The sequence below is a fragment of the Chiloscyllium plagiosum genome, unplaced genomic scaffold (genome assembly GCF_037043375.1).
Source record: "Chiloscyllium plagiosum isolate Xiang-an unplaced genomic scaffold, Cpla_swu_hap1 HiC_scaffold_4, whole genome shotgun sequence".
Lineage (NCBI taxonomy): Eukaryota > Metazoa > Chordata > Chondrichthyes > Orectolobiformes > Hemiscylliidae > Chiloscyllium > Chiloscyllium plagiosum.
In genome coordinates, this window is record NW_028270142.1 from 7391995 (window position 1) to 7418705 (window position 26711).

At 40.6% G+C, this 26711-nt stretch overlaps 1 protein-coding gene across 2 annotated transcripts in view; it reads right to left on the reverse strand.

Moving 5' to 3' along the window:
* The window catches only part of mybl1 (MYB proto-oncogene like 1), a 62558-nt gene extending 38530 nt beyond the window's left edge, over positions 1 to 24028 (reverse strand). For both annotated transcript variants that reach the window (XM_087985943.1, XM_043689268.2), the window contains exons 1-4: positions 23760 to 24028; positions 4877 to 4982; positions 4463 to 4534; positions 1834 to 1926 (exon numbers count right to left, since the gene is read on the reverse strand). In XM_087985943.1, coding sequence (XP_087842069.1) covers positions 1834 to 1926; positions 4463 to 4534; positions 4877 to 4982; positions 23760 to 23779 — 291 coding nt within the window. In that variant the 5' untranslated portion in view covers positions 23780 to 24028. The remainder of the gene's footprint in view (positions 1 to 1833; positions 1927 to 4462; positions 4535 to 4876; positions 4983 to 23759) is intronic.
* Between the last annotated feature and the right edge of the window lie 2683 nt (positions 24029 to 26711).

A 26711-nucleotide genomic window follows, 5' to 3' on the forward strand; every position in this document is an offset into this window, starting at 1 on the left:
AAAGATCAACGTGGCCATCCATGTGCGGAGCCACAGGAGATGGATTCTATATAAACATTTTGATCAGTATTTACAGAGAAGGACATGGAAGCTACAGAACATGGAGGAAATATGAAAATTGTTCATATACAGAATAGAAGCTGATGAAGGTCTTAAAATACACAAAGGTAGATAAACCACCTGACCTGATCGGGTACTTTCGAGAACCTTGTGAGAAGCCAGGGAAGAGATTGCTGGGGCCCTCGCTGAGATATTTGTATCAGTGACGGCTAGGGGTGAGGTGCCGGAAACTAGAGGTTGGCTAATATGAAATTATTTATGAACGGTTGTAAGGAAAATCCAGGGAACTATAGATCGGTGAATCTTACATTAGTGCTGGGTAGGTTATTGGAGGGGATTCTAAGGGATAGGATTTACACGCAATTGGAAAGGCAAGGTCTGGTTAGGGACAGTCAACATGGCTTTGTGCATGGGAAATTTTGTCTCACTAACCCAACTGAGTTTTTTTTTAAGAGGTTACAAAGAAGATTGATGCAGGCAGAGTGGTGGATGTCATCTATATGGACTTATGCTAAGAAGTTGACAAAGTCAGATCACATGGGATTGAGGAGAGCTAGCAAATTGGATACAAAATTGGCTTGAAGGTAAGATACGGAGTGTGATGGTAGAGAGTAGCTTTTCATACTGGAGAGCCAAGACCAGTAGTGTGTGCCACAAGATCAATTGTCCACTGCTTTTTGTCATTTATATAAATGATTTGGATGTGAATATAGGAGGTGTGGTTAGTAAGTTTGCATCAAAGTAGGTGGTGCATTGGACGGTAAAAGTGGTTATCTCAGAGTACAACGGGACTGAGAGTAGATGGGCCGAGTGGGAGATGAAATTTAATTTAGATAAATGTGAAGTGTTGCATTTTGACAAGGCAAATGAGGACAGGACCTATACACTCAATGGTAGGGTCATGGTGACTGTTGCTGAACAAAGAGACCTTAGGGAGCAGGTGCATAGCTCCTGGAAAGTAGAGTCGCAGGTAGACAGGGTGGGAAAGGTTGCGTTAGGCACACTTGCCTTCAGTGGTCAGACCATTGAGTATAAGCTGCATGACTGCATGAAACAGTTACTCCTCAGGTCCTTTTTAGTTCTTTCCCCTTTCACTGTAAAGCTAGGCCCTCTAGTTTTGGACTCTGCCTCCCTGGGGAAAAAGACATTGGCTATTCACCCTATCCACATCCTCTATGATTTTCTAAATCTCTATAAAGTAATCCCTCAGGCTGAATAGGTTGGGGCTATTTTCCCTGGAGCATGGTAGGCTGAGGGGTGACCTTATAGAGGTTTATAAAATCATGGATAGGGTTCTTTTTCTTACCAAGAATCTTTTCCCAGGGTAGGGGAGCCCAGAACTCAAGGGTATAGGTTTAAGGTGAGAGGGAAAGATTTAAAAGGGAGCTATGGAGCAACGTTTTCGCACAAGGAGCGGTGGTGTGTGGAATGAGCTGTCAAAGGAAGTGGTGGAGGCTGGTGCAATTACAACATTTAAAAGGCATCTGGATGGGTACAGTAATAGGAAGGGTTTAGAGGGATTTGAGCCAAATGCTAGCAAGTGGGACTAGATTAATTTAGGATATCTAGTCAGCATGGATGAGTTGGACAAAAGGGTCTATTTCTGTGCTGTACAACTCTATTTCAATTTTGTGTGCTTGGTTTCCATTCAATTCAATAGAAAAGATATAAACATGTTTATAATAAAGAATCAGATTTTAATATTTTGTTTTTTTTAAAAAGTTTATTATTACTAACAGCATTTTGTAAAAACGTTTTGGGTTATTATCTTACCTTTTGATCTTCCTCCTTAGTCCATGGTCCTTTTATTAGCTCTGGATTCAAAACTTTTTGCCACCTATGCTGGCATTGAACATCTGTTCGGTTCTGCAATATTTCAAAAGTTCTTGATTAGCAATATTGTCGGAGAAATGTGCTGAATTAGAAGTTTCATTAACCAAGAGGTTTCCTCAATGTTTTGCAGCTAGAAATCCAATTCACTAAAGCATAATGGAATTCAACAACATACTCGTGGAACTCTTGTGGAATTGTTGCCTCCATGGCTTCTTCCTCCCCATCTCGGTCATCCTCCCCAGTCCCAGAACCCTTCGCTATTTCTGGTACCCAGTGCATCTCTACTACTCTAATATTGGTGACAACATCTTCTGATGCCAGCAGATCTCAATCTCTCTCTCTCTCTCACTTTTCTTTTTGAAGGTACCACTGAAAACCTACTTTAACAATGCCCATATAGACCAATAATCTAAAAAGAAAGGAATCCCCAAACCATACTTATTAAAGGAACCAACGGACAAAATTTCACTTTTTAAAAGTTTACTGGAACAGAAAAGCTCGATTCATTGGTGGTAATCTCCTGGATGCTGGCAGCAGAACAAGCCAGAAAAACTGCTCCAGCTCATGCAATCAGTTTCCCTCTCTTTCCTCCTCCTACCCACTCAGGAACAGATTGTCTCTCTGGTAGAGCAGTAAGAGCAGGTGGCAGGGAACCTGTAACTGGAGGAGCCAATGCTACCAGTACCAGGAACAGAATCAGAGATTGGAGGAGCAGCTCTATTACTCCCGAACTGACTGTTCCCCCAATTACAGCTGAGGTCTGAAAATGACTGACAAAAGAGCTGCAACTCTTTTTTTAAAAGCTTTCTAACAACCCAAACATAGGAATGAATGTTTAAAATGGTAGATTTCTGAAATGCCAATGTTGGAAATCTGCCAAACAGCAGAAATATTTTATTGCTGCAGAAGTCTAACACCTCAGTTAAGAATTTTGATTATCCCTTTTTATAGAACTCTCGTTTTACTTTCGTGGTCATGTTTTGTTTTGTAATGTTTCTGTTAAGCTCCTATGAATATTTAATTACGACAATGTTTTCCTTAGTTCTAGACTTCTCCTACAACCCAGGCAGGACAGAGATCCTTCCTGATTCTCTCTTGTGCTTTACAACCTGTTTTTGCTGTTGATTTTGGGGTTTAAAACAAAATGGCAGGCACTGCCAGATGTGTACTGCCCATCATATTGGGAAAGGACCAGGGAGAGGCATCCTCCACTCGAATTAAAAATCAACCTTATGTTCATTACCAATATCCAAGTCAGGTCTTTGCTTCAACAGTGAGTGTAACCCATGACGCAGCAAGCACTAGCTGCCTCAGAAAATTAACTCTAAACATAGCTTTTTGAAAGAAAAATGAAGTACTTCACAGTATCACAGGATTGTTATAGGCTAAGAGAAGGCCATGTGACCATCATGCCTGCACAAGATTTCTGAATGAGCATCATAACTTTGTGCCAGTCTCCTACCTTTTCTCCCCACAATCCTGAATATTGTTTCTCTTTAAGTGATCTTCTAATACTCTTCTCAAATGCCTCAATTGAACACCCACTTCCAGACGCGTTCTAGGCCTTAACTATTTGTGGTTTGAAACAATAGTTTCTCTCATTGCATTTGCTTCCTTTTGCAAATTACCTTTAGGGACCTCTCATTCTTGATCCTTTTAAGGGGAACAGCTCTCTCTATCTACTCTGTCAAACTTCCTCATGATTTTGAAAACTTCGATCAAATCTCCTCTTATCCTTGCCTTTCTAACAAAAACAAAATACCAATTTCTCCGTGACTAAGGATTTTCTTCCCTGGAACTATTCTCAGAAACATCTTTTGCAGTAAGGCGTTCACATCCTTCCTAAGATGTGACAACCAGAATAGTACAGAATACTCCTGGTGAGGTACAGCTAGTGTCTTCTACAATTTTATCATCAATTTTAGTACAATTTCAGCTACCCCTAGTCCCAATCTTCCTTTTGACTTCGACACTGCCCTCCAATCTGCGATGACTCTTCACTGACAATTCAGCTGCCCTTGATTGTTAAAACAATTTAAGTTCCTCAGACATTCGATAATTCTTTCAGAAAGCATTCCTAGCCCCGAAACAGCACTGTCAAGTCCATAAAACTGCTCATCAGTTAACCATTGCACTAGCTGCAGCACAAACAAGATCTGATGTTGCTTCCAAACTTTGCAGTGGCTTCACAATGAAATTTGACCTCACATATCCAACATCACCATTTGTGAGCAGGTTAAGAAGCTATCTGAAGTTTGTGCTTCCAAATTGAACACCTTCATACGTAAAAGAATGGTCATAATTTCTTGTCAAACTAAAGGCGAATTTAATACACCATTACGAGTGTGCAAATTACCCAACAAGTTGTGGTAAGGAAGGATTAAACCATGAGTTGGATAACTTTAATTGCTGCTAGCTCAATGTCAACTTTCCTTAGAGTTTTAAGGAATTAGATTTGTGCATTAAGTATCAATGGAGACGTCATTTCATCTTTAATAACTGGCTTCACCAATCAGAAATATGCAGTTTTCAACGCAGAAAACATAAAATATCTTTTTCTCCCACTTACAAGAAAATGACTAGCAATGAAATTCCAATCTTCTGTACCATGTTCCTCTACCAACTTCTTTAACTTCTCATCCTGTATAGTACAAACAAGAGAAAATACACAGCATTCGTGTTAGTCGATTAAAACTGCAAAGGTCTTAACTGAAACTAACAGTCAAACATTTTAACTTATTTGGCCAAAAACATCCATTAATTGGCTCATCCATGAAAATATAAATGATTATCACATTAAAACTTTTAGTACCTCAATGATTTATCTTGACTGTAAAATTAGATTTGAACAAATAAATTATTTCTATTGGAAGTTTGATCCTATAATTAAACATGACCATCATATTTAGCATTGAGTGAGTTAAATGGGATATCATAAAAGAAAGTACAGTGCTCATATTCTGAAAGGACCATTCAGATTTACCTCATCAGGTATCCATTTAACTTTGTTACAGAGCTTCTTTGTACCTTTCTGTTGAGGCATATCATAGTCACGATCTTGGAACAGATGTTCATCATCATCATCTTCACTGTTTTCAAAAGATAGATGTTTTTGCATTATTATTTTACACATTGTTATTAGAACATTCAAGCCTATTCAGGTGCGTATTAACAATAATTAAAATTAAAAGTACTCAGTTTCACCTTCCATCCCAAAAACTGTATTTATAAAAGAAGAAAAATGTGAATAAAAAAAGTCTTCAAAAAAAATCTTCATAAAAAGGTTTAACACAAAATCGTTCAAGATTTTTGTCTAAGCCACGCAAGTATGTGCCTTAAAGCCAGGTATAACGTTTACATCCCTGACTCTATTAATTTGCAAATATCTTAACTCCCTGATACTAAATATGTGTTAATTTAGGTTTTATCCATAAACAATGCAAACTGTGAAATCTTTCTAACCTCCAGTCAAATACAATTCAAATAGGACAAACTAGGAAATAAGAAATCAATATAATCTACTCAAGAAAAAAAATGCTTCGTTCAAATTATCCACATTATGCACTAAATTCTTTCCTAACATTGCTTACTTCAGATGCCTAGATAATTCACTTATGTGAGGCACAGAAAGAACTGAACTGTTAGTAGTAGATCGTAAATAAAGTTTCTTAGAGCGCAATTTTCCACTTTTGAAACTGTGCAGGGACAGCCATACTAAGTGGCAAGTAACACATCATCCCCATTGTCAGCGGAAGCTAACCTACTGAGCAGCAATCGACTTGTTAAGGGTTGACAGGCAGAATTTAGGTATATTTCTCTACTATAGGCCTCAACATTGGGATGCTGGATTGCCAGAAGCTGCAATCTGGAGGCTAATCAAAGCTCACAAAAGGAGTAAGTGACAAAAAAAGTAAGCATTTTTTTTCCCCATGTCGCAGAGTCAGAGGTCACCCCTTGCCTGCCATCTGTGCCTCCGATAACCTTCACATTGGGATAAATGAAGTACTTCCCCAACTCCCAAGTCAGGTCATCCTAACAGAAAACTAGTCATCTTTCTGAGCTGCCAGGAAGGTAACCGGAAAGGTCACAAGATGAGGCAGTTAAGTAGCTATTCATTAACCACAAGGGTCTTACTTTGTGGTGGGACTTTATCACTTATTCAGTCCATCAAATCCACACTGACCTTCTGAACAGCATCCCATCCAGACCCACCCCAGCAATACCCTGTCCCTGTAACCCTGCATTAACCATGGCCAATCCATCTAACCTACACATCATTGGACTATGGGACACAGGGAGAATGTGCAAACTCCACACAGTCACCCAAGGTGGAATCAAACCCAGGTCCCTGACGCTGAGGCAGCAGTGTTAATCACTGAGCTGCCAAGCCTGATGGCACAGTGTCAGGGTATAACTGCAGACTGAGATTTGGCTGGCAAACAAATCTTTCACAGGAATGACAAATCAAGTTTATCCAACCTACCCTCATAAATTTCAACTGATCAATCCACTCTGCAATTCCCTTATAAACCTAGTTCCTAAAGTGCTTTGCTTGAAACTGAAAGTGTTACGCCAGGGGCAGCATGTTGGCCCAGTGGTTAGCACTGCTGCCTCACAGCACCAGGGTCTCAGGTTCGATTCCAGCCTTGGGTGACATTCTCCCAGTGCCTGCGTGGATTTCCTCCCAAAGTCCAAAGATGTGCAGGTCAGGTGAATTGGCCATATTAAGTTGCCCATAACGTTTGGTGCATTAGTCAGAGGGAAATGGGTCTGGGAAGGTTACTCTTCGGAGGGTCGGTGTGGACTTGTTGGGCCACAGGGCCTGTTTCCACACTGTAGGGAATCTAATCAAATAGATGGGGACAAAACAGCATAACTAGAGCATAACACATTTGTATTCCAGCCTTCTTGAAATTAATGTCAGCCTTTATTAGCTTTGCAATTTGTCCGCCAGGACAACTAAAACTCTGCTCCTGCATGGTTCTCAATTCCTTTCCATTAAGAGCATATGTTGAACTCCATGTCATAATTTTAACTTTGGAATCAAAATATATCCCTTTGGAATTCCTAGTTCCAATCTACACAACTTGTTGTGCCTCCAAATTAGTGCTACTGACAAACTTGGACAAGCAACTCCTTATTCCTTCTACCAAGTCATTAATACACATTATGAGAAATGAAGGCTCCAACTTGTAACCCCAGGGAATAATGACTGTTCACACCATTCAGGGAATACTTTTTTCACCCCCATTCAGTTTCCATATTATATATTTTTAAAATACACAGAGCAATCTCCAGGCGCAGTCTACCCTACACAGCGTAAAAGATCGGTGGGCACGTGATAACATCTGGGCACTTGTCTTATTTGCATGTTGAGCTCTTAAGAGATACCATTCAAAGGTGATAACACAACATCAACTCCCAACCCCCCTACAAAAAGATAGTTGTTGTATGCTATAGGTGGAAATACAACCATTGGGTAATAGCAAAATTAGAGTTAGAGATAGCAAAATTTACAAGTACAGGAATCTCAGTTCATAAATTATTTCAATGCTCTGACAACTCCTCCAGATTGTGTAACCTTCTGGATATGTGGATTTGCTTCTTGGCTTGCAGATGTTTCACCAGTAGATTGTTCGATGTCCTGATATTCCATCTCATTATCATCTGGGTTTGTTCTTGTGCGATCTCAATGCACAGATCAGTATATTGTACACTTCCCTTAGATGGCTACTGTTCTTCCATTGCTGTTTGATAGTGACTTTGTATGACCTGACCACTCTATGCATATGAGGAACCTCTGCAAATAACTATACCCCCATTATGGGGTATGTCACTCTGACGTATTGTCCTATGCAAAGTTGAAGTGGTTCTGCATTGCCTGCCAGTCATGCACCAACCTCCCTTCATCGAGCAGGATGTCCTGCACCTCAAGAGAATTTGAATAAGTGATGCTTTCACTTATCCTCTGAACAAGATCTCTGCTGATGAAAGTAACTCTACATCCAGAGGTGTAGCTCTGAGGTGTAATGAGACAACGTAAGTCTTAGTTTAACTGTCCTACACTTCAATAAAAGTGATTTAACAACACAAACCATTTGCTGCTTGATCAAGGATAACAATTTTAATAGGGAGAGCCCATGATTCACACCCCATCTAGTGCACCTATTCCTGAAAAGGTCTTTATTATGCTGAGGTGCATTGTCAGAAGTTATTTCTCTAGGTGCACCAAACAGACTGAATTGGCTGCCATAGACATGACTGAAGTGCTCCTTACCTGTCTGAAAATTGGAAATGTGGAGAGATAATCAGTGTCTAAAATTATGTTGTCCCCATTTATGGTAAATAGGTCAGTCGCTACTTTGGAATCAGGAACTGATGGAATCTCACAACTTGTGGAGGTTCTCCATATTACTGCGGCTAGTGTCTGTGACTTGCCTCACAGTTAAAGATTTCTTGTATGTGAACACTGCATCTTCTGAGGTACAATAAAGCGTCACCTTTGAAATTTCCTTTGGCATACCTGGAAGGGTTCAGGTACAATCCTGGATAAACGAAATGCATGTATTCTTAGTCTCTTCTGCTGCCACCAAGTGATCTAATAGACGATCACCAAGATGAAATTGTGACTTGGTCGTCCTGCCTCTGCTGATCCACTTCTGACTACCAGTTCAAGTATGTTATTTTAATGCCAAATTGCCATGACTGCATTACATCGGTACACTAACAATTCAAGGAATTGATCACACATTGTAGACAATTATCGGTTTTATCTATGAGTTCCAATAGCATTGCTGCACATTTGCCAGAATTTGTACTGGTAGGATATTTACTGTCGTACCAATCTTGGTTTTGAGCGTGGATTTGCCAATTTACTTTGGGCAAGTAATGTTGAATGTGGCAAAAGTTTCCAGTTGGTTGACTTTGTCCATTATTCATAATGTGGAAAGCCTGATCATCTGGTTGGAAGTTGCTCCACTCTGGGTTTTGACTTGGGTCTGGATTTCTTTTCTGTGAATTGTATGTATCAGCTTATCTTTATATAGGTCTGCGGTGCATTCCATGCTCCTACTATGATACCACCGTGTCAGTCTTATGTTTGGTTGTACCCTGTAGCAGGCTCAAGTTGCATCTTTAGACCCAAGTCAAAACCCAGAGTGGAGCAACTTCCAACCAGGTGATCAGGCTTTCCACATTATGAATAATGGACAAAGTCAACCAACTGGAAACTTTTGCCACATTCAACATTACTTGCCCAAAGTAAATTGGCAAATGCACGCTCAAAACCAAGATTGGTACGACAGTAAATATCCTACCAGTACAAACTCTGCTATCCAATGTTCTTGTAAGTGGAATGCCTTGCCTGGAATGCAGGAAAGCTTTGCGATGGGTGCAATAGACCGCACTTGTCACACAATTTACTTGTTTTGTACATCTGGACTGCAATAATCAATAATGTGTGCAGTACCCAAGTGTTGCAAGTGTTGTTTTCTGACTATGATGGCTTCAAATTTCATGCCATCTGCTTGCATTGAATCATTGCAATTACCTTTCTACTACTTTTTGGTCCTTTTAGAAGTATGAGGTATCAGATTTGTTCTGTTTTCTGTGCACAGGACAAATCTGGGCAATTTACCGTTGTTGGATAGATGCCAGTGTTGTAGCTCTATTGGAACAGCTCCGACAGAGGCATGGCTAGGTCTGAGCACATGCCTTCAATAGTATTGCTGGAACAGTCTCAGCCACTTCAGCATCAGCCCAGGCCTTGTTTGTTTATAAAAACCCACATGTATGCATGGCATATTTTATTTTTAATTTATTTTTCAACAATCCTTATCATAGAATTTGATCCAACTTACTAAATACTGTATACCATCTAAAGTTCAAAATGGCTACTGTTATTGCAGTTTATGCTAATTGTGAGGAAAAGATAAAAAAAACCCAGACTTTCTGGATAGCAGTGCAGCAGATACACCACCACTGACAGACTTACACTGCATTCTTATGAAAACAACTTCACAGACGCTGGTGAACAGCCCTTGACTTTAGTATTGCCTCTTCAGAGTCAGCTATCAGAGTGCCATTATACTTGCCTTTTACAATGAGGCATTTTCATCTTCCAGTCTTAACTCCAGCAGGGATCCAACTAACACCAAGCATGTCTCATTGCCAGGGAGTGACTATGGCTCTGGAGTTCTTGGACATATCAGTCACTACTTTAAGCTGGATGCCTGTCAGGAAAAGACCTCACAGGAATTTCTTCATGTGAACTGGGCATCACTGATTGGGTCAGCACTTGTTGCTCATCCCCTGGTAAGTGGTAGTGAGCTACCTTCTTAAAGTCCAAAGTGTAAAGCCATATATTCTCACTGGATTAGAGAATTATAGAACAATCTTGGCAAGGTTAAACTAACTATCAGATATTAAAATTTCCCGTATAGACATTACACAAGGAGGCTTCCTAATAATCCCAAAAGTGAAATAAGTTATTTGCCATCTTCCATGTCAGAAAAGTCTGGCAAATATTTCAATTATAAGAACAGATTTCATTACCCATTTATGTGGTAAGTTTCGAAAATAAGTCATCACATAACTATTTGTATTACAGAATGCATTCTCTAAGCATAGCCTGTTCACTTACATACTTCAACTAAACAGGATGCATGCTGTCTGCCAAAAAAACCTGGCAACACTGAATAACATGGCACGAAGCACTTTTCATCCTAAAAAGTGAGAAGAAAAAATTCTTTATTTTTCGCCAATTACTTGTCTTCAAAGAAAATCAAAATTTTCCAAATTATTATAAAAATTAAAAATTTGATAAAAATAACTGCCAGCCTCTGTATGAATGCTATACACTGAAAATGAGGTTACAGTTTACACATTGTGACATTGAAACATTTTTTCTACAAGTAGCAGTGTCTTCCAAACAAGCAGTGCAAGTATCCAGCACATCCAAGAACAGGAGGCTAACCAAATTTCAATAGGCAGGGATCATTAACATAAAACAGAATCATAGAAATGTACATCACGGAAACACATTCTTCAATCTAACTTGTCCATGCCGACCAGATATCCGAAATTAATCTAGTCCCATTTGCCAGCACTCGGCCCATATCCCTCTAAACCCTTCCTAATTATATACACATCCAGGTGCCTTTTAAATGTTGTAATTGTCCCAGCCCCCACCACTTCCTCTGCCAGCTGATTCCATACATGCATCAAGCTCTGCATGACAAAGTTACCCCGCAGCTCCCTTTTAAATCTTTCGCCTCTCATCCTAAGTCTAGTTCTGGAATCCCACCCCAGGGAAAGACCTGGTCTATCCATGCCCCTCATGCTTTTACAAACCTCTATAAGGTCCCCCCTTCAGCCTCTGACACTCAAGGGAAAACAGCCCAGCCTATTCAATCTCTCCCTATAGCTCAAACCTTCCAACCCTGGCACCATCCTTGTAAGTCTTTTCTGAACCCTTTCAAGTTTCACAACATCCTTCCGAGAGGAGGGAGACCAGAATTGCACACAGTATTCCAAAAGTGGCCTAACCAATGCCCTATACTGCAGCCAGACCGTCTGCTGCAAACAGCAGAAATTCAGCAAGTCTACAGGTTGCTGTCTTTGTTCCAAGGTAAAAAGGTGGGAAAAGGCCAGGCATGGTTGATTTGAACTGCACTTGCTAACTCTACAGGAGCACTCCTGTTCCTGTTAGCCCCACAAAGCTTGCTTGTCAGTAGTCTGGCTAGGTCATTGTGAGAATGTGTATAGGGTATAAGCAAGTAGGGAAAGAGTTAAGTTCTGAGTTTTGTGAAACAGGAGGTTCAGCTGAGCATGACTCAGATCAGATAAGAATGTGCAGTTAACAATGGGGTGCTGGAGGCAAGGATAATGGGTTAACAAGGTGGACAAGCATTAATTATGTAGAAGTATTTAACAATATTGGAATCATTCAGTATGTAAGGTCAGTTTAACAAGGTTGAAAAGTATTAATTATGTGAAGCCAGTTAAGGTTAAGAACATTCATTGTGCAACAGCAGATGATTTAAACTTTACGACTGACACTCGCTGATTGTAATGGTCACCCAATCAATATGCATGTTGCCTTATCTGGATGCTCCGCCCTGTAAAATGACTATATAATTCATTACGAATCTGCTGTTCCAGAGAAGACTGAGAATTCACGTCTTTGTGGACAGGGCAATTGTTGTCTCTCCCTCCAGGGCCTGGAATAAAGATGAAGGAGGTAAAACTTTACTGTGTCTCTGAGCGTTTTGCTTAGACTGAGGTGGGATCGGGATGACAATTGTAATTAGGACAATTTTGACAGTTGTGACACTGCTTTCCTGGTTAAAATATAAACATAGTTTCATGGCTAAATAGGAGCAGGAATAGGTCGATTTGCCCTGAAAGCTGTGTATCATGGCTGATTTTGACTGTGGCTTGACCTCTACTTTCCTGCTTATTTCCATGTAACCGTTTAACTTCTCATGAGGGAACAACTAGTTATCACCTACTGTCAAGTTCCCTCAGAATCATCATTAGATCACCTTTCAGGCTTCTAAACTCTAATGGGCACAGGCTAAATCTGTTTCAAAAGTCAAAAAAAAGACATCCCTTCATCCCCGGAGTCATTCCAATGAACTTTCTCTGAACTGCCTTAATACAAATAATCTCACCTCAAGTATAGAGACCAAACTTACACACAATACTCCAAGTGCAGTTTCACCAACATCCTGTCAAGTTGGAGCAAGATGCCCTCTTGCAAAAGAGAGCAAACAATCCAATTGCCTTCCTAATTACGTGCACGCTATCTTTTTGAAATTCTTTCACAGGGACACCCAGATCTGTTGATACTACAAAATTATGCAGTCTTTTTCATTTAAAGAATATTTCTATTTTTTTCTGCAAAAGTGGATAAGATCATATCTTCCCAATATGACAAAATTTTCAACTATTCATTGATACTACTTATTATCCCTAACTGGATCATTTTTAGTCCCCTCATGACTTGCTTTCCTATGGATCTTTGTATCAGCAGCAAATTTGGCTAAAATACAATCAGTCCCTTCACCAAGTCATCAATGTAGATTATAAATAGATGAGGTCCAAGTACTGAACCCTCTGGAACAGCATGAGATTTGCCTACCTGAAAATGAGTGTGGTGCTGGAAAAGCACAGCCGGTCAGGCATCAGAGGAGCAGGAATCTTCATGATGAAGAACTTATGCTTGAAATGCCGACTCTCCTGCTTTTCCAGCACCACAGTCTTCGACTCTGATCTCCAGCATCTGCAGTCCTCACTTTCTCCTATCTGAAAATGTCCCATTTATTCCAAATGTCAATCTTCTATCTGTACTAAATTATCCCCAACACCATGAATTTTTGTTGTGCCATATGCAAGGTATGACATGAAATGAAATGCCTTTTGGAAATCCTAATACAGTACATCTATTGATTTCCCACCTTGCTCATAACACATCCTCAAGGATGAAATTGGTCAAATGATATTTCACTTTCAGAATATCATGCTGATTTTGCTGTATTGCATTATGATTTTCTAAACATCTTGTTATTTCCTTAATTTTAGTTACTGATAAATAATTTGATAATCACTTCCTTAATAACTGATTCTAGCATTTTCCTGATAACTGATGGTCAGGATAAGTGACTTGTAGTTTCCTGCATTCTGTTTGTTCTATTATTCAAGAAAATCAAAGAACAAAGAAAGTTTACAGCCCAGGAACAGGCCCTTCGGCCCTCCAAGCCTGAGCCGATCCAAATGTACCGTCACTACTAAATATAATGATGCTATATTTGCAGTTTCCAATCCAATGGAACTTTCACAGATCTACAGAATTTAGGAAACTTACAACTAATACATCAACACACACTGCAATAATTTATCTTAAGGTCACAAGTTCAGACCGTCAGGCCCAGGCAACTTGTCAGCCTCTAGTTCCATTAGTTTTTCCCAAGTACTTATTTTCCAGTGATCATTGTTTTAAAATGCCTGCTCCCCTGTTGCCTATTGATTTTCTATTAATAAGGATATCTTGGGTGTCTTCTACAGTGAAATCAGATACAAAATACATTTTCTATTGTAATCCCCTAGTTTCATCTTCTAAGGGACTAACGTCCATTCAGCTACTCTTTTCGTTTTTATGCACTTGTTTGCTAGTTGTCCCTCATACTCCAATTTTCTACTGTACATCATTTATTTCAAATTCATACTATTGTTAATTTCTTTAGTTAGCTAAAGGGATAATAAATCCATTTTGAAGGGTCTATTTCCTTGCTCAGCATTATAAAATAACTCCTTAAGAATTTGTCATTGCTCTGTACCAGGCTTGTCCAGCAGGGACAACAGTCCTGTTGGTCCAGACTGCCCCACCGAGGAATGCTACACAGACTGCGAATGCTTCCAAGTGAGGTCATGTGGAAAATTTTGCAAAGTGATGCTCCACCAATTAAAGGCCATTTCACACTCACATTTGCTGCTGACAGGTTCACTGTGCAAATATCCTGGCCTTCATTCAGTCTGAGGCCTGAGAATGGCAGCGAGTCTGTGGGACGAGAGAGGGAAGACTGTTAGGGACAGCATGCCTCATGGGACGGCGATGGGTCAGGGAACACTGATGCAAGTGGGAGGCAATGAGCAAGCATCTATTCATTCATGAAGGAATCAGTAAACATGCGTGCATGCACAAACGGGCAGGCATGCCTGAGGAAGTAAGAACAGTGTGCACTCATGGGGCTGGATTACGCAACCTGCAAGTGCATGGGGAGGTATCAGTGTTGTACATATAGAGGGCAGTGGTTGCACACATGGCGTGGGAGGAAAGGAAATGAAGTGTAGGCAGGAAGGACAGATCCAAAAGGGCCCATATGTGGGAGGGGGAAGCAGGTGTGAATATAGGCGTTAGGGAGAGGAGGAGAAGTGAAAGCAACATTTGCTTGAGGGACGAAGGGAAGAAGAGTGGTATACAAAGAAATGAGAGGGGTGGGAGCCATTGAGGGCGCAAGTTCCTGGGCAAGGGAGGAGAGGGCAGAGAGGATATGTGTAGTCGTGCCATTGTGCCAGGGATGGAAGGAGGAGAAGACTGCAGCAGAGATGGGGGTGGGAGGGGTGTGCATGAACAAGAGGAGGGGATGATGAGTATGGACATGTCGGAAAGGTGGAAGGTAGGCACGTGTGGGAAGGTCACACGGTGGGGGTGCGCACACACAGTTGGGAATCAGAGGACTACCCACTTGAGAAGAGGGTGTAGTTTGGATATGAGCATAACAGGTAGTGGGAGGGCACACAGGAGGGAAGTGAGCTCGGGAAGAGTGGGGAAGCACCAGGGGGTGGAGGATGGTAAAAAAGGCCAAGGCATGAGGCCAGCAAACTCGCAACACCTTAACGAGGCAAGATAGTGGTAATGTCACTGGCCTAGTAATCCAGAGGACTGGTCTATTTTGCTGGGAAAATGGCTCTGAATCTCACTTTTGCAAATGGTAAAACCTGAATTCAATAGAAATATGAAATTAAAAGATAATCTAATGGCGACCACTGTTACCATTTTGATGCCCTTTTAGGTATTAACATAACTCCACCCACAACTGCCCTCTGAAATGACTCTAACAAGCCAGTCAGTTCAAAAGCAATTATGGATGGACAATAAATGCTGGACCAGCAGTGATGCCCACATCCCAAGAATTAAAATAAAAGAAAATACTTCACCAACATTTTTTCCTCCTATCACCTTTGCCTCTTTTGCTAATTACTTTAAATCTATGTCCTTTCTTACTTGATCCTTTTAGGAGTGCTCTGAACAGACACCTCATGGCTTTGAATACCTCTATCAAATCTCTTTTCAAGATTCTCTCCGAGGATAACAGTCCTAACTTTTACATCCAACCTCACTTGCTGTTGAAATCAAGCAAAAATGAGCAAGCATTATGTAACATGTATGTGGCATAGATATGATTCTGCTAACAGATGGTGAGGTGTCCACAGTTCAGAAGATCAAAGACATTTGAGACACCACTGATCGTTCGGTTTCTAACTCTCCAGTTGTGAGTTACTATCTCTGTGAAAAACCCAATCACCTTTTGTTTTCTCCATATTTAGTACTCTCTTGTCTCACAATAAGGGAAAGAGCATTCATTTGATGGATAGAGTGCATTGGATGAGGATGATTATCAGGAAGATGCAAGATATTGCATAGGGCTGAGGGAGAGTGGTGGTGGAGAGAAAGATGGGGATGTGAGGAAGAAGTGCAAAGAAAAGGTAAGATAGTGAGACTATTCACATTCACTTGAAAAAACAGTGGGAAAGACTCTGGGTGTTGATGCACAGCACATGTTGGTGAACATGCAATTATACACATTTTCTGACTGATTAGGTATTAGAATGTTTACGGCACTGAAAACAAAGGAAAACACTATACCCCTACTGATGTTCCAAATTACCTCTAGTCATGACTGCTTTGTAGAATTGTTAGAGAAAGAGTATTTGGCTCACACTGCTCCCATAAATGTGTCGAAGGAAGATACTATTAAAAATGGAGTGCTTGGGCAGCATGGTGGCTCAGTGGTTAGCCCTATTGCCTCAGCGCCAGTGAGCTGGGTTCAATTCCATCCTCGGGTGGAAATTCCAAACAGGCATTCTCCCTGCAACTGCGTGGGTTTCTACTAGGTGCTCTGATTTCCTTCCAGAGTCAAAAATGTGCAGGTTAGGTGGATTGGTCATGCTACAGGTCCAGGATGTGCAGGCTAGATGGATAAACCATGGGAAATGCAGGGTTACAGGGGTAGGGTAGAGGGGTGAGAGCCTGGGTGGGATGGTCTTCAGAGGGTCAGTGCAGACTCTATGGACTGAATGGCCTGCTGATAGAATTATAGAACCCTACAGTCTATGACAGCCTTGAATCTACCTTGACAGTTTTCTCTAAACTGTCTTTGGATTGGATGACCACATTACATAACATCTTAGCCACCACTCATTTTCAGGTTTCCAACCCTATCCAGTATCATAGTCATTCCTCACTTACCTCAGTAACATTAGTCATAACTTAAACAATATTCAAATAGATACAAATACACAAACTTCAATATAAATTGTCCGTTACTTAACACATTGAATACTTTAAGCTAGTTTCTCAAGCACCATCTGCAAGTTCCCCTCCAACCTACTCAACATCCCAACTCAGAAACAAATCACAGTTGGGTCAAAATACTGTAACTCTCATAATAAGTGCTGTTGGAGTATCTACACCATTATGGCTGCAGCGATTGAAAGTACCTTACTAACATCTTCTCAAAAGACAACTGGGGATGTGCAATATATACTGGCCCAACCAGTGAAGCCCACATCACATGAATCAATCAATTTAACAAAAAAACGTTGTTCTTTCCTAAAGTTGCCATGCCTACTTTATGTTAAGCCTAGATCAATACTTAATATGCTAACTTTGAAACAAACTTCATTATTTTTGTTTAAACACTATGTAAACATTATTTACTGCGGAAGCAATGATTTATATTAAGTGCAACTTCAAAGACACAAAAAAAATCTCCAATGCATATTCAGGCTTTCAGAAATCAAAATTCATAACTTTGCTCCATTCAGGATGCAAAAATGGTTTATTGTTTTCAGGAATGTTACTAATATTTTCCAGAGTTGTTAACTAGAAATTATGTCTCCACTCAAAATTTCTATGCGGTTTTGTTCTGTTGCACAAATTAAATGATGGGTAAGATGTAGAACCTTTGAAATGGGTTAGGAAAAATAATCTACATAATGGTAATCGAAACAAAAAGTTTTGAAATTTTCAAAAAAAAATTTCAATAGATTTCACTTTATTGGTGCTCCTGATCATGTGCAGTCCTTGTCTTCTGATAGCTGTTCTATGGAGTAGCTCCCTCATCTTTACTGATTCTGTGGCTTGGCATTTCACCCATCTACGATTGACTTGGCTTCACTACCCACAGACATTAGCTTTCCCCTACTCCTTGTAAACTGCTGATATACGGTTTCTTAGTTCTGACTTCATGGAAGAATCCATGTGTGTCGTGGCTATCAGCAAGTTGCTGGATATCCTGTGCTCTCTCCATGCTCTGTCTGTTCTTTAGACAATGGGGATTTTGTTGGACTTGTCTGTATTCTTGCATTCTTCAGCTTTTGGTGGTGTTTCAGCCTTGTGCTTGCAACTTAGTAGTTCTAGGACCTCCTGATCATTCTTGTCAAACTAGTCTTGATATTTTCTGGTAGAGAAATCTAGAGTCTTCTTGCAGGTGCTGTTACAATGAATTTGAGGAGGAACTGCGTGCTGTGCACATTCTGTTATTCCTGTCGACTGACTGTCACCACATTGGCTGTGAAGTACCGACTCCTCAGTCAGTGAAAGCACTAAAACTCTAAATGGTGATTGTACTTATACAGCATAGCACCATCTGGTGACTTCACAAAGTTTAAAATTACATAGCACAGCAAATTTTCTGAGACACTTCAGATGATAGACTTGAGTAATATGACAAACATTGTTTGGTTCAAGCAATAATCAAGCATAGGAACAGGCTCTTCAGCACTCCAAGCCTTACCGAGACCTGCTTATTGGCCCATACGCAGTTTCTATCCCTCTGATTGCCTCCCATTTCATGTGTCTTAAACATTGCTAATGTGCCTGCTTCCACCATCTCCACTGGCAATACATTCCAGGCACCCACCACCCTGTATAAAAACCTATTCCTGCACTTCTCCCCTAAACTTTCCCCCTTCACTTGAACCTGTGCTCTCTTGTAGTTGACCTTTTCACCTAGGGAAAAGGCCTCTGACAATGCACTTTATCTATGCCTCTCAATTTTGTAGACCTCTATCAGATCACTCCTCAGTCTCCCTCTTTCCAGTGAAAACAATCCAAGTTTATCCAACCTCTCCTCTTAACTAAAACCCTCCAGATCTGACAACATCCTGGTTTACCTTCTCTACAGAGAATCCACGGCAATCTGGTAGTATGGCAACCAGAAATGCTTGTAATATTTCAAATGTGGCCGAACTAAAGTTTTATACAGCTACAACATAACTTGCCAAATTTTATATTCGATGCCCCAGCTGATGAGGGCAAGTGTGCTGTATGCCTTCTTGACTATCTGATCAACCAGTTTGCCACATTAAGTAAATATTCACTGATTGCTTGGTATCTTGAGAGCAATTAAAAATATAATAAACTTAAGAAATTATAGCAACACTGAGGAAAAACAACAGAAAATGAGGAAAGGAAAAGAACAGACAACACTAGATCAGAAGATATGCATCACAAAGTGCTAAATTGCTCTGATGGGTTTTGATAAACCTTGAAACAATGTCTTCAGCATGCTAGATTTTTAAAATTCCTTCTTGGAATATGGGTCTCTGTCAAGTTTAGCATTCCTCAATTGTCCTTGGAATTATGGGACTAATCAAAGGTGTGTACACACACTTAATTTCTAGTGACAAGAGCTTACGGAATTAGAGATCATTGGTAATTTACCAGAACTTGCACAAGTATGAACTGATCAGAAAGCCATTATTTATTTATAAACGACAAGACATGTCTAAGTAACCTGATTTAATTGAGATTATTAATATAGCAGGATAAATGCAATATACTGTGCACTCTAGAAATTTGAAATAAAAAATAGAAAATGTTAAAGAAATCAGCAGGTCTGGCTGCATCTGTGAAGACAGAAAGATAGTTAATTTTGAGTCTGATGTGATAAGTCAGAACTCTGAGGAGTTATATCAGACTCGAAACATTAACCCTAGTTTTCTCTCCATACATGTTGCTAAACTGACATGGCTATAGAATTAGTTACATGATTGGACACAGTAGGAATAATACAAAGTGACATGATATGACATATGCCATCCATCTAGCATCATTAGCTTTTCATTATATTTACCCACAATCAGGAGAAGAAACAGTTTAATTATGTCAATTTGGATGCAAACAATAAATAGCACAGCGGCATAACAATGTAAAGGTCTTTATGATTAAAGATGTATAATTTATCTTTTTTTTAGGTTGGATTGCAAAAGTATGGCATATAAGCATTTTTTAATGACAAAATCCTTCATAAAAGCAAACAAGGTCATGGTCTTTCCATGACAGTGATTTAATCCAGTACGTGACTACAAGTAAATAACTGAAAACCCAAGGTGTTAAATGGAAAAATATTTATGTAATATATGCGGTTTATGACACAGAGTTAACATACAAAGCAGTTGGATTTATTTACATTTCAGAAGAATCTAGGATGAGCAAGTCTTTTTTTAAAAAAAACAAAAAGTTCAGAAGACACTAGTTTTGAGTTTACAAACCAGTTTAGTTCCTCTTCTAGAAACACATCAGAAAACAAGCTCCTTCTAAAATTTGGTTTAAGGTATTTCAAACGCAGGAGAGAGTTTAGTTAAGAACCTGCAGGTTATTAGAGTTGAGAAAGTTTAAGCTATCAAATTTGTAGAAAAGTTCAGATCAACAGACTTGAAAGGACTTATTAAAACTGTCTCCACAGACTATGGAAAAGTATGTGGGAGGATTCAGGTAAGTGGACTCCTAAAGAACTGAGATCGGACACAGGTAAATTAGAAACCCACCGATATTGGTAGACAAAGCAATGAGCCTGAAAATGGTCTCTCATGCAGAAAAAGTTGAACGTAAGCCAAAGTAAAGTCTCATGAAGGGAAAGTTAGGGCACAAACAACCAAATGATGGGAGAAAATAAGATGAAGCAGTGAAAGTGGATGTGAGTTCAGAATACAAATGAGATCCAAGCTAAATACTGAAATTTCAGACAGATGTGAAAAGGTGGCATAGGGTGTATGAGAAGAGGTTTGCTGTTAACATAAAAAAGGTAGCAAGAAGAGTGATGGATCCCATCCTGACACATTCATGGAGACAGAAGGTGTTGTTACCTAATGATTCCCTAACATCTATCGTCACCAGGGAAGATTTTATGCAAGCCATATTGAAAGAGGAAGCTGAAAGACTCAAGGGCTAAAAGTTGACGAAGGTATTAATAAAAGTTGCTGTACTTAACTGATAACTCAGTGGATGAGATACATGAGGATGTTGGGTGAAGTAAAAAAAATGGAAATTACATAAGCACTGATCATAATCTTTCAATCCTCTTTTAATATGTGACTGTCCAAGAGGACTGAAGCATTTCAAATATTATAGATATTTTCAAACCAGCCTGTTCAGAGATGCAATTACACAGTTCTGGAGTAGGTGGGACTTGAACTCGGGACACTACCACACGCACCTGTTCAAACATTATACACTTCTTTAAAAGTAAGAGGGTGAGGATCAAAGCAGCAACTACAGGCCAGTCAGTTTAATATCAGTATTGAGAAATGTTTTACAAATTATCATTCTGGACAAAATTAACAGTTACTTGCTCAAGTGTGGATTAATTAAGGAAAATCAGTCTGGATATATCAAGGGCAAATCATATTTAACTGTTAAAAGCTGCAAAGACCGGATCATCAAGTAACATGCATGGAGAGAAGCAGAATTACCTCATCGGTTGAGTAGTTCTGGCATTGTGTTTGATTTTCACATCTTTTTTTAAAACTGAATCAAATTAGTTAAAGGTAACAGAGAGGATTGAGGTTAACACAGTTAATATGGTAGGCGGAGGTGGGTACTGCAGATGCTGAAGATTAGAGTCAAGGTTAGAGTGGTGCTGGAAAAGCACGGCAGTTCAGGCAACATCTGAGGAGCAGAAAAATCGATGTTTTGGGCAAAAGCCCTTCTTCAGCCCTGATGAAAGGTTTTTGCACGAAACGTAGATTTTCCTGCTCCTCGGATGCTGCCTGACCTGCTATGCTTTTCCAGCACCACTCTAATCTTGACGTTTAATATGGTGTACATAGACTTCCAAAAGACATAAAATGTGATGTAACAGGTTTGCCAACCAAGTTAAATCCATGAGTAATGGATACAAAGTTTGTTGAAAGACTGGAAGCAATTGATACTGGGTTCCCCAAGACCCAGTGCTATAAACCTAGTTTTCCTTGATTGAAATTAATGACAGATTTGCGTGGGTGGCACAATTTCAAAATTTAGTTGACAACTTGCTCATAGTGTGAACTGTCAGGAGGACAGAAATCACTTCAAGAGGTCAAAAGCAAGTTGATGGAGTGGGCAGATTAAACTTAACTAAAAGTGAAACTTACATTCTGTTATGAAATTCAAGAAAGGGCATGAAAATTAAGGCATAATCCTTAAAGTGGTGCAAGAAGAGAGAGACCTTGGGTGTATGTATGCATGCATTGTTCACACTGGTAGGGTTGATTGAGAAAACAATTAACAAATCCTTGGTTTACAAATATGGGCAGAGTAAAAATTCAATCAATCAATCACTAATCCTCAACTGGAATTTTGTCTCCAAGGGAGTGAAAGCTTCAGAGTAGGAACAAAAAACATTCAGAGCAATTCTAGGAATGAGACACCTCATTGTCCTTAGACAACGTTCAGAGGTTTTTGATAGAGGTGTTCAAAATCATTAGGGAGGTGCCGGTTTTGGACCGAGGTGGACAAAGTTAAAAATCACACAACACCAGGTTATAGTCCAACAGGTTTATTTGTAAGCACTATTTTTCGGAGCACCGTTCCTTCATCAAACGGTTGTAGTCTAGATAGCATAGTGGGATCCGGATCGGAAGAAGCTATTTGAGAGCCAGAGGACACCATGTTAAGGTGAACGATAAAACAACAAACAGCACAAGGAAAAACAATTTTTTCAAAATAACAATCAAGTGGCTGGGATCTGGCATGCACCACCTAAGTGTGGTGTGGTGGCAAATTCAATCGTGGCTTTCAAAAGAGAATTGGATAAATGTCCAAAGACGAAAAAAATAGACTACAGAAAAAGGTCAAGGGGAATGGCACTAGGCAAACTGCTCTTATAGAGACACAGCTTGGGCAAAAGGCTGAATAGCTTCATTCCACATTGTAACCAATCTAAAAATCTGTTTGGTTAACTGGTCATTTCAGATAAAATTATTCACTTGAAGACAAGAGTACCAAGAATAAATATCTCAGAGAAAAGTAACTTATCTCTGGTTTACGTGAAATGGACTTGACTTCTGTAATTTATTATAGAGAAAAATAAGCAAGTAAACCCAAGTCCTACTTAGCTGGTACTCAATAAAACTACTCTGAAGATCCTAGTTAACGATTTCAATATAAACGGTGGAAGCCCCGTGAGATTCAAGGACAGAAGAAACCTCGGACTTCAATTGAAAATAGTTGGTCGTGTTCCTCTCCCCTCAAATTCTAACCCAGCAGATAAAACAAAACCTGGGTAATGTTATTCTATCGATTTATTCAAGGATAAGCCTACAATCGACTTGACAACTAAAGACGGCAGTGATTTTTGGACTGAATCCCAGCAACTGCTAGTGGCCAACTGCTGCCAATGTTACTTCTGGCCAGGTTCTGAGATCAGTTTCACAACGATATTGCACGCCCAGCTGTGATGTGGCGTGTTATACCTCCCAACAACACATGAATGACAACTCAACGGGTTGTAATCTGTCACGTTATATCTGATGCACATTTCACTTTGAAGTTTAGCGGCTCCCCAATAAGCTTTCCTGGATGGAAGCAAACACACGCCTTTTGCAAAACTAGCCATAACGTGACAACGATCCGTAGGCACTCCAATAAGCCCGGCTTTGATAACACATTTGTGCAGGAGCAGCTGCAAACATCGCAGGTTGTGTGTGACCTGCTGCGGGCAGCTGACAGCCGCAACAACTTTGAAATAATAAAAAAAGAGAGCTCAGTGTCCCACACTAGCAACCCAGAATCAGTGAGAAACCATCCGCTGAGCACTCACCTCCGAGCTCGCTTGGCCATCACTGTCAAGGACGGTTACCTCCCTCTTCTTCCTTCTCAGTCACTCACTCGCTCGGGGGCTTCAGGATGGTCAATCTCCGATCATTAATACATGGACTGAAGGTCGCTGTTGGCTGACTGAGTACCAACGGTAGGGTCACCATATCCCCAGGCAGCCGGGTGAGAGACAGCGTCTGTATGTATATGTGTGTGTATGTATGTCTGGCTTATAGGGGACCTCAGCTCTCCGCTGCTGCCTCTCAGCCACTCTCCTGCTCCGTTTCTATATCCCGCCAAATCTCGCGCCCAGCCTTCCCTCTCAAACACTCACCAACAACATTTGAATGTGCGCACGCGTCCTGACCGTTCATAGGGCCCGCCGCGGGAGGGGGGCGGCGCGAGCGGCCGCGCGGGCGGGCGACAAGCACTCTGGGAATTGCAGTCCGCATCGAAGCCCGTGCGCCTTGACAGCGAGCGTCGACTGCGCGTGCGGGCGACAGGCCCTCTGGGAATTGTAGTCCACATTGAAGCCCGTGCGCCTTGACAGCAAACGTCGACTGCGCCATCTTGTGTGGATTTCAAACACCGCGGCTGCTGCTGGCCGGCGATCGGCAAATCTCTCACTGTTAAGTGCTTGTTGCAAAAAAAAACTAACCATACCTTGGCACTTTATTTTAATTAGTTACTGTTTTTGTTAAAACGTTTGCAACAGGAATAGCCAGGGTCTGGTGGTATGATGCTAGTGTCCCTACCTCTGAGCCAGGAGGCTCGAGTTTAAGTGTCACTTTGCCCCAAGGTGGATTATAACTTCTCCGAACAGGTTGATCAAAGAATATCTGTAGCAGTAGCCATAAACATCGTACTTTGGCGAACTCAGCAGGTCTGTGGAGAGAGAAATCGCGTTAATGAAGTTTTTCCAGCAATTTCTGCTTTTGTTTCAGATTTCCATCGTCTACCATTCTCGATTTTATTATTGTACTTCGAGTTCCTCTCGCAACGTGTATGTTTGTAGTAAATCTTTCCTGGAGTTACAAACGGCAAATTGTAGAATATGGTCCCTTCTTGGAATGAAGGCTATGCCAGCGTTTATTGCCCATCCCTAATTACCTATGAGCTTATACTCCACAACCACCTGATGAAGGAGCAGCGCTCCGAAAGCTGGTGCTTCCAATTAAACCTGTTGGACTATAACCTTGTGTTGTGGGATTTTTAACTTAGTACACCCCAGTCCAACACCTGCGCCTCCAAATCACACCTAGAGAGCAATTACCTGAGGGTCAGGAGTCACATGTAGGCCAGACCAGGCAAGGAGGGCATTTTCCTTCCCTAAAAGACATTAGTGAATTAGATGGGGTTTTCTCCTTAACAATCAACACGATTAGACTCTTAATTCCAGATTTACTATTATAATTATTAAATTCAATGCCACCATCTGCTATGGCAGGATTTGACCCTAGGTGCCTAATGGTAGCACAGTGGTTGGGCGGCATGGTAGCACAGTGGTTAACACTGCTGCTTCACACTGCTAGAGACCCGGTTCACTTCCCGTCTCAGGCAACTGTCTGTGTGGAGTTTGCACATTCTCCCTGTGTCTGTGTGGGTTTCCTCCGGGTGCTCCGGTTTGCTCCCACAGTCCAAAAATGTGCAGGTCAGGTGAATTGGCCATGCTAAATGCCCGTAGTGTTAGGGGAATGGGTCTGGGTGGGTTGTTCTTTGGAGGGTCGGTGTGGACTTGTTGGGCCGAAAGACCTGTTTCTACACTGTCTAAAACATCACCTCAATATCTTGATCAGTAGTCTAATGATAATATCGCTCAGCGATCATCTCCCCACACTTCAAAAAGCCCTTGCTATCACTGAGAGATTACAACAACATCTGAAGCCCCGTAATGGAGTAGGAAAAAAAAGGGTCTTTGTGTTACTGCCATGTTGTTCCTTTCTGTTTCTTCTGCTTCTCCTCATGTTCCTTGAATAAATGGACAGGGGTTCAGCTTTGTGTACAAAAAATAAGATGTGCAATTCTTTCAGGTTTTTCATTGACCCTAACGGGCCTCAGTACAATTTACAGAAAACAAGGTATTTAAATATAATTACTTCAGTAATGATTTTGCGTTGAGCAATAAATATCAGCCTTAATTACTTTTAGATTTAAATAACTCTGCAGACTCATTACGAAACAGGAGCTTTACTAGAACACATCTCACTGATCTGTCTTACATCTTACACAAACTTGTACAATCACAAAATCATATGATATCACATCACTTCCAGATATAGATTGGCATTAATCCATTAAAATACACACCTCCTCCATCCTCCAAAATCTCCAATGCTGGTTTCTGGATTGTTAAAATCAAGAAACCATAATCTTGAACTCAGGCATATTTCAATTCTTAAATGTTGTTTTCTTCTCTTATGTCCTTTCTCCATTCTTCTCTCAAGGCCACAATGGTTGTCCCTATATGAGTATATGTCAAAGGGTCCTTGTCCCCTCTGAAAGGGATCAGAGCTTTCAGTCCAGCAGTTGGTCTGTCAGACTTTCCTGGGCAGCAGGGAATTGGTAGCTAACTTGGGTTTGCAGTTCACATTTTCAACTGATTTAATGAATGCAGTTTCTCTGATTGGTTAGATTGGGTAGATTACAGCTTCCACAGGCTATCTGGCAACCAGTGCACGCATGTTCCATTTCACAGTACAATGCAACTCATTGTTTGAATGAGGTGAAGTCACAGATGTTATGCTGAATAGGCTGGGGTTGTTTTCCCTGGAGTGTTGGAGGCGGAGGGGTGACCTTATAGAGGTTTATAAAATCATGAGGGCATGGATAAGTAAATAGACAAGGTTTATTTACTTGTAGAGCTGTAGCAAAACCTCGCGGCTCTTAAACTTGATCCCCCTGTTAATGAATGCTAAAACACCATATGCTTTCTTAACAACCCTATCCACTTGGATGG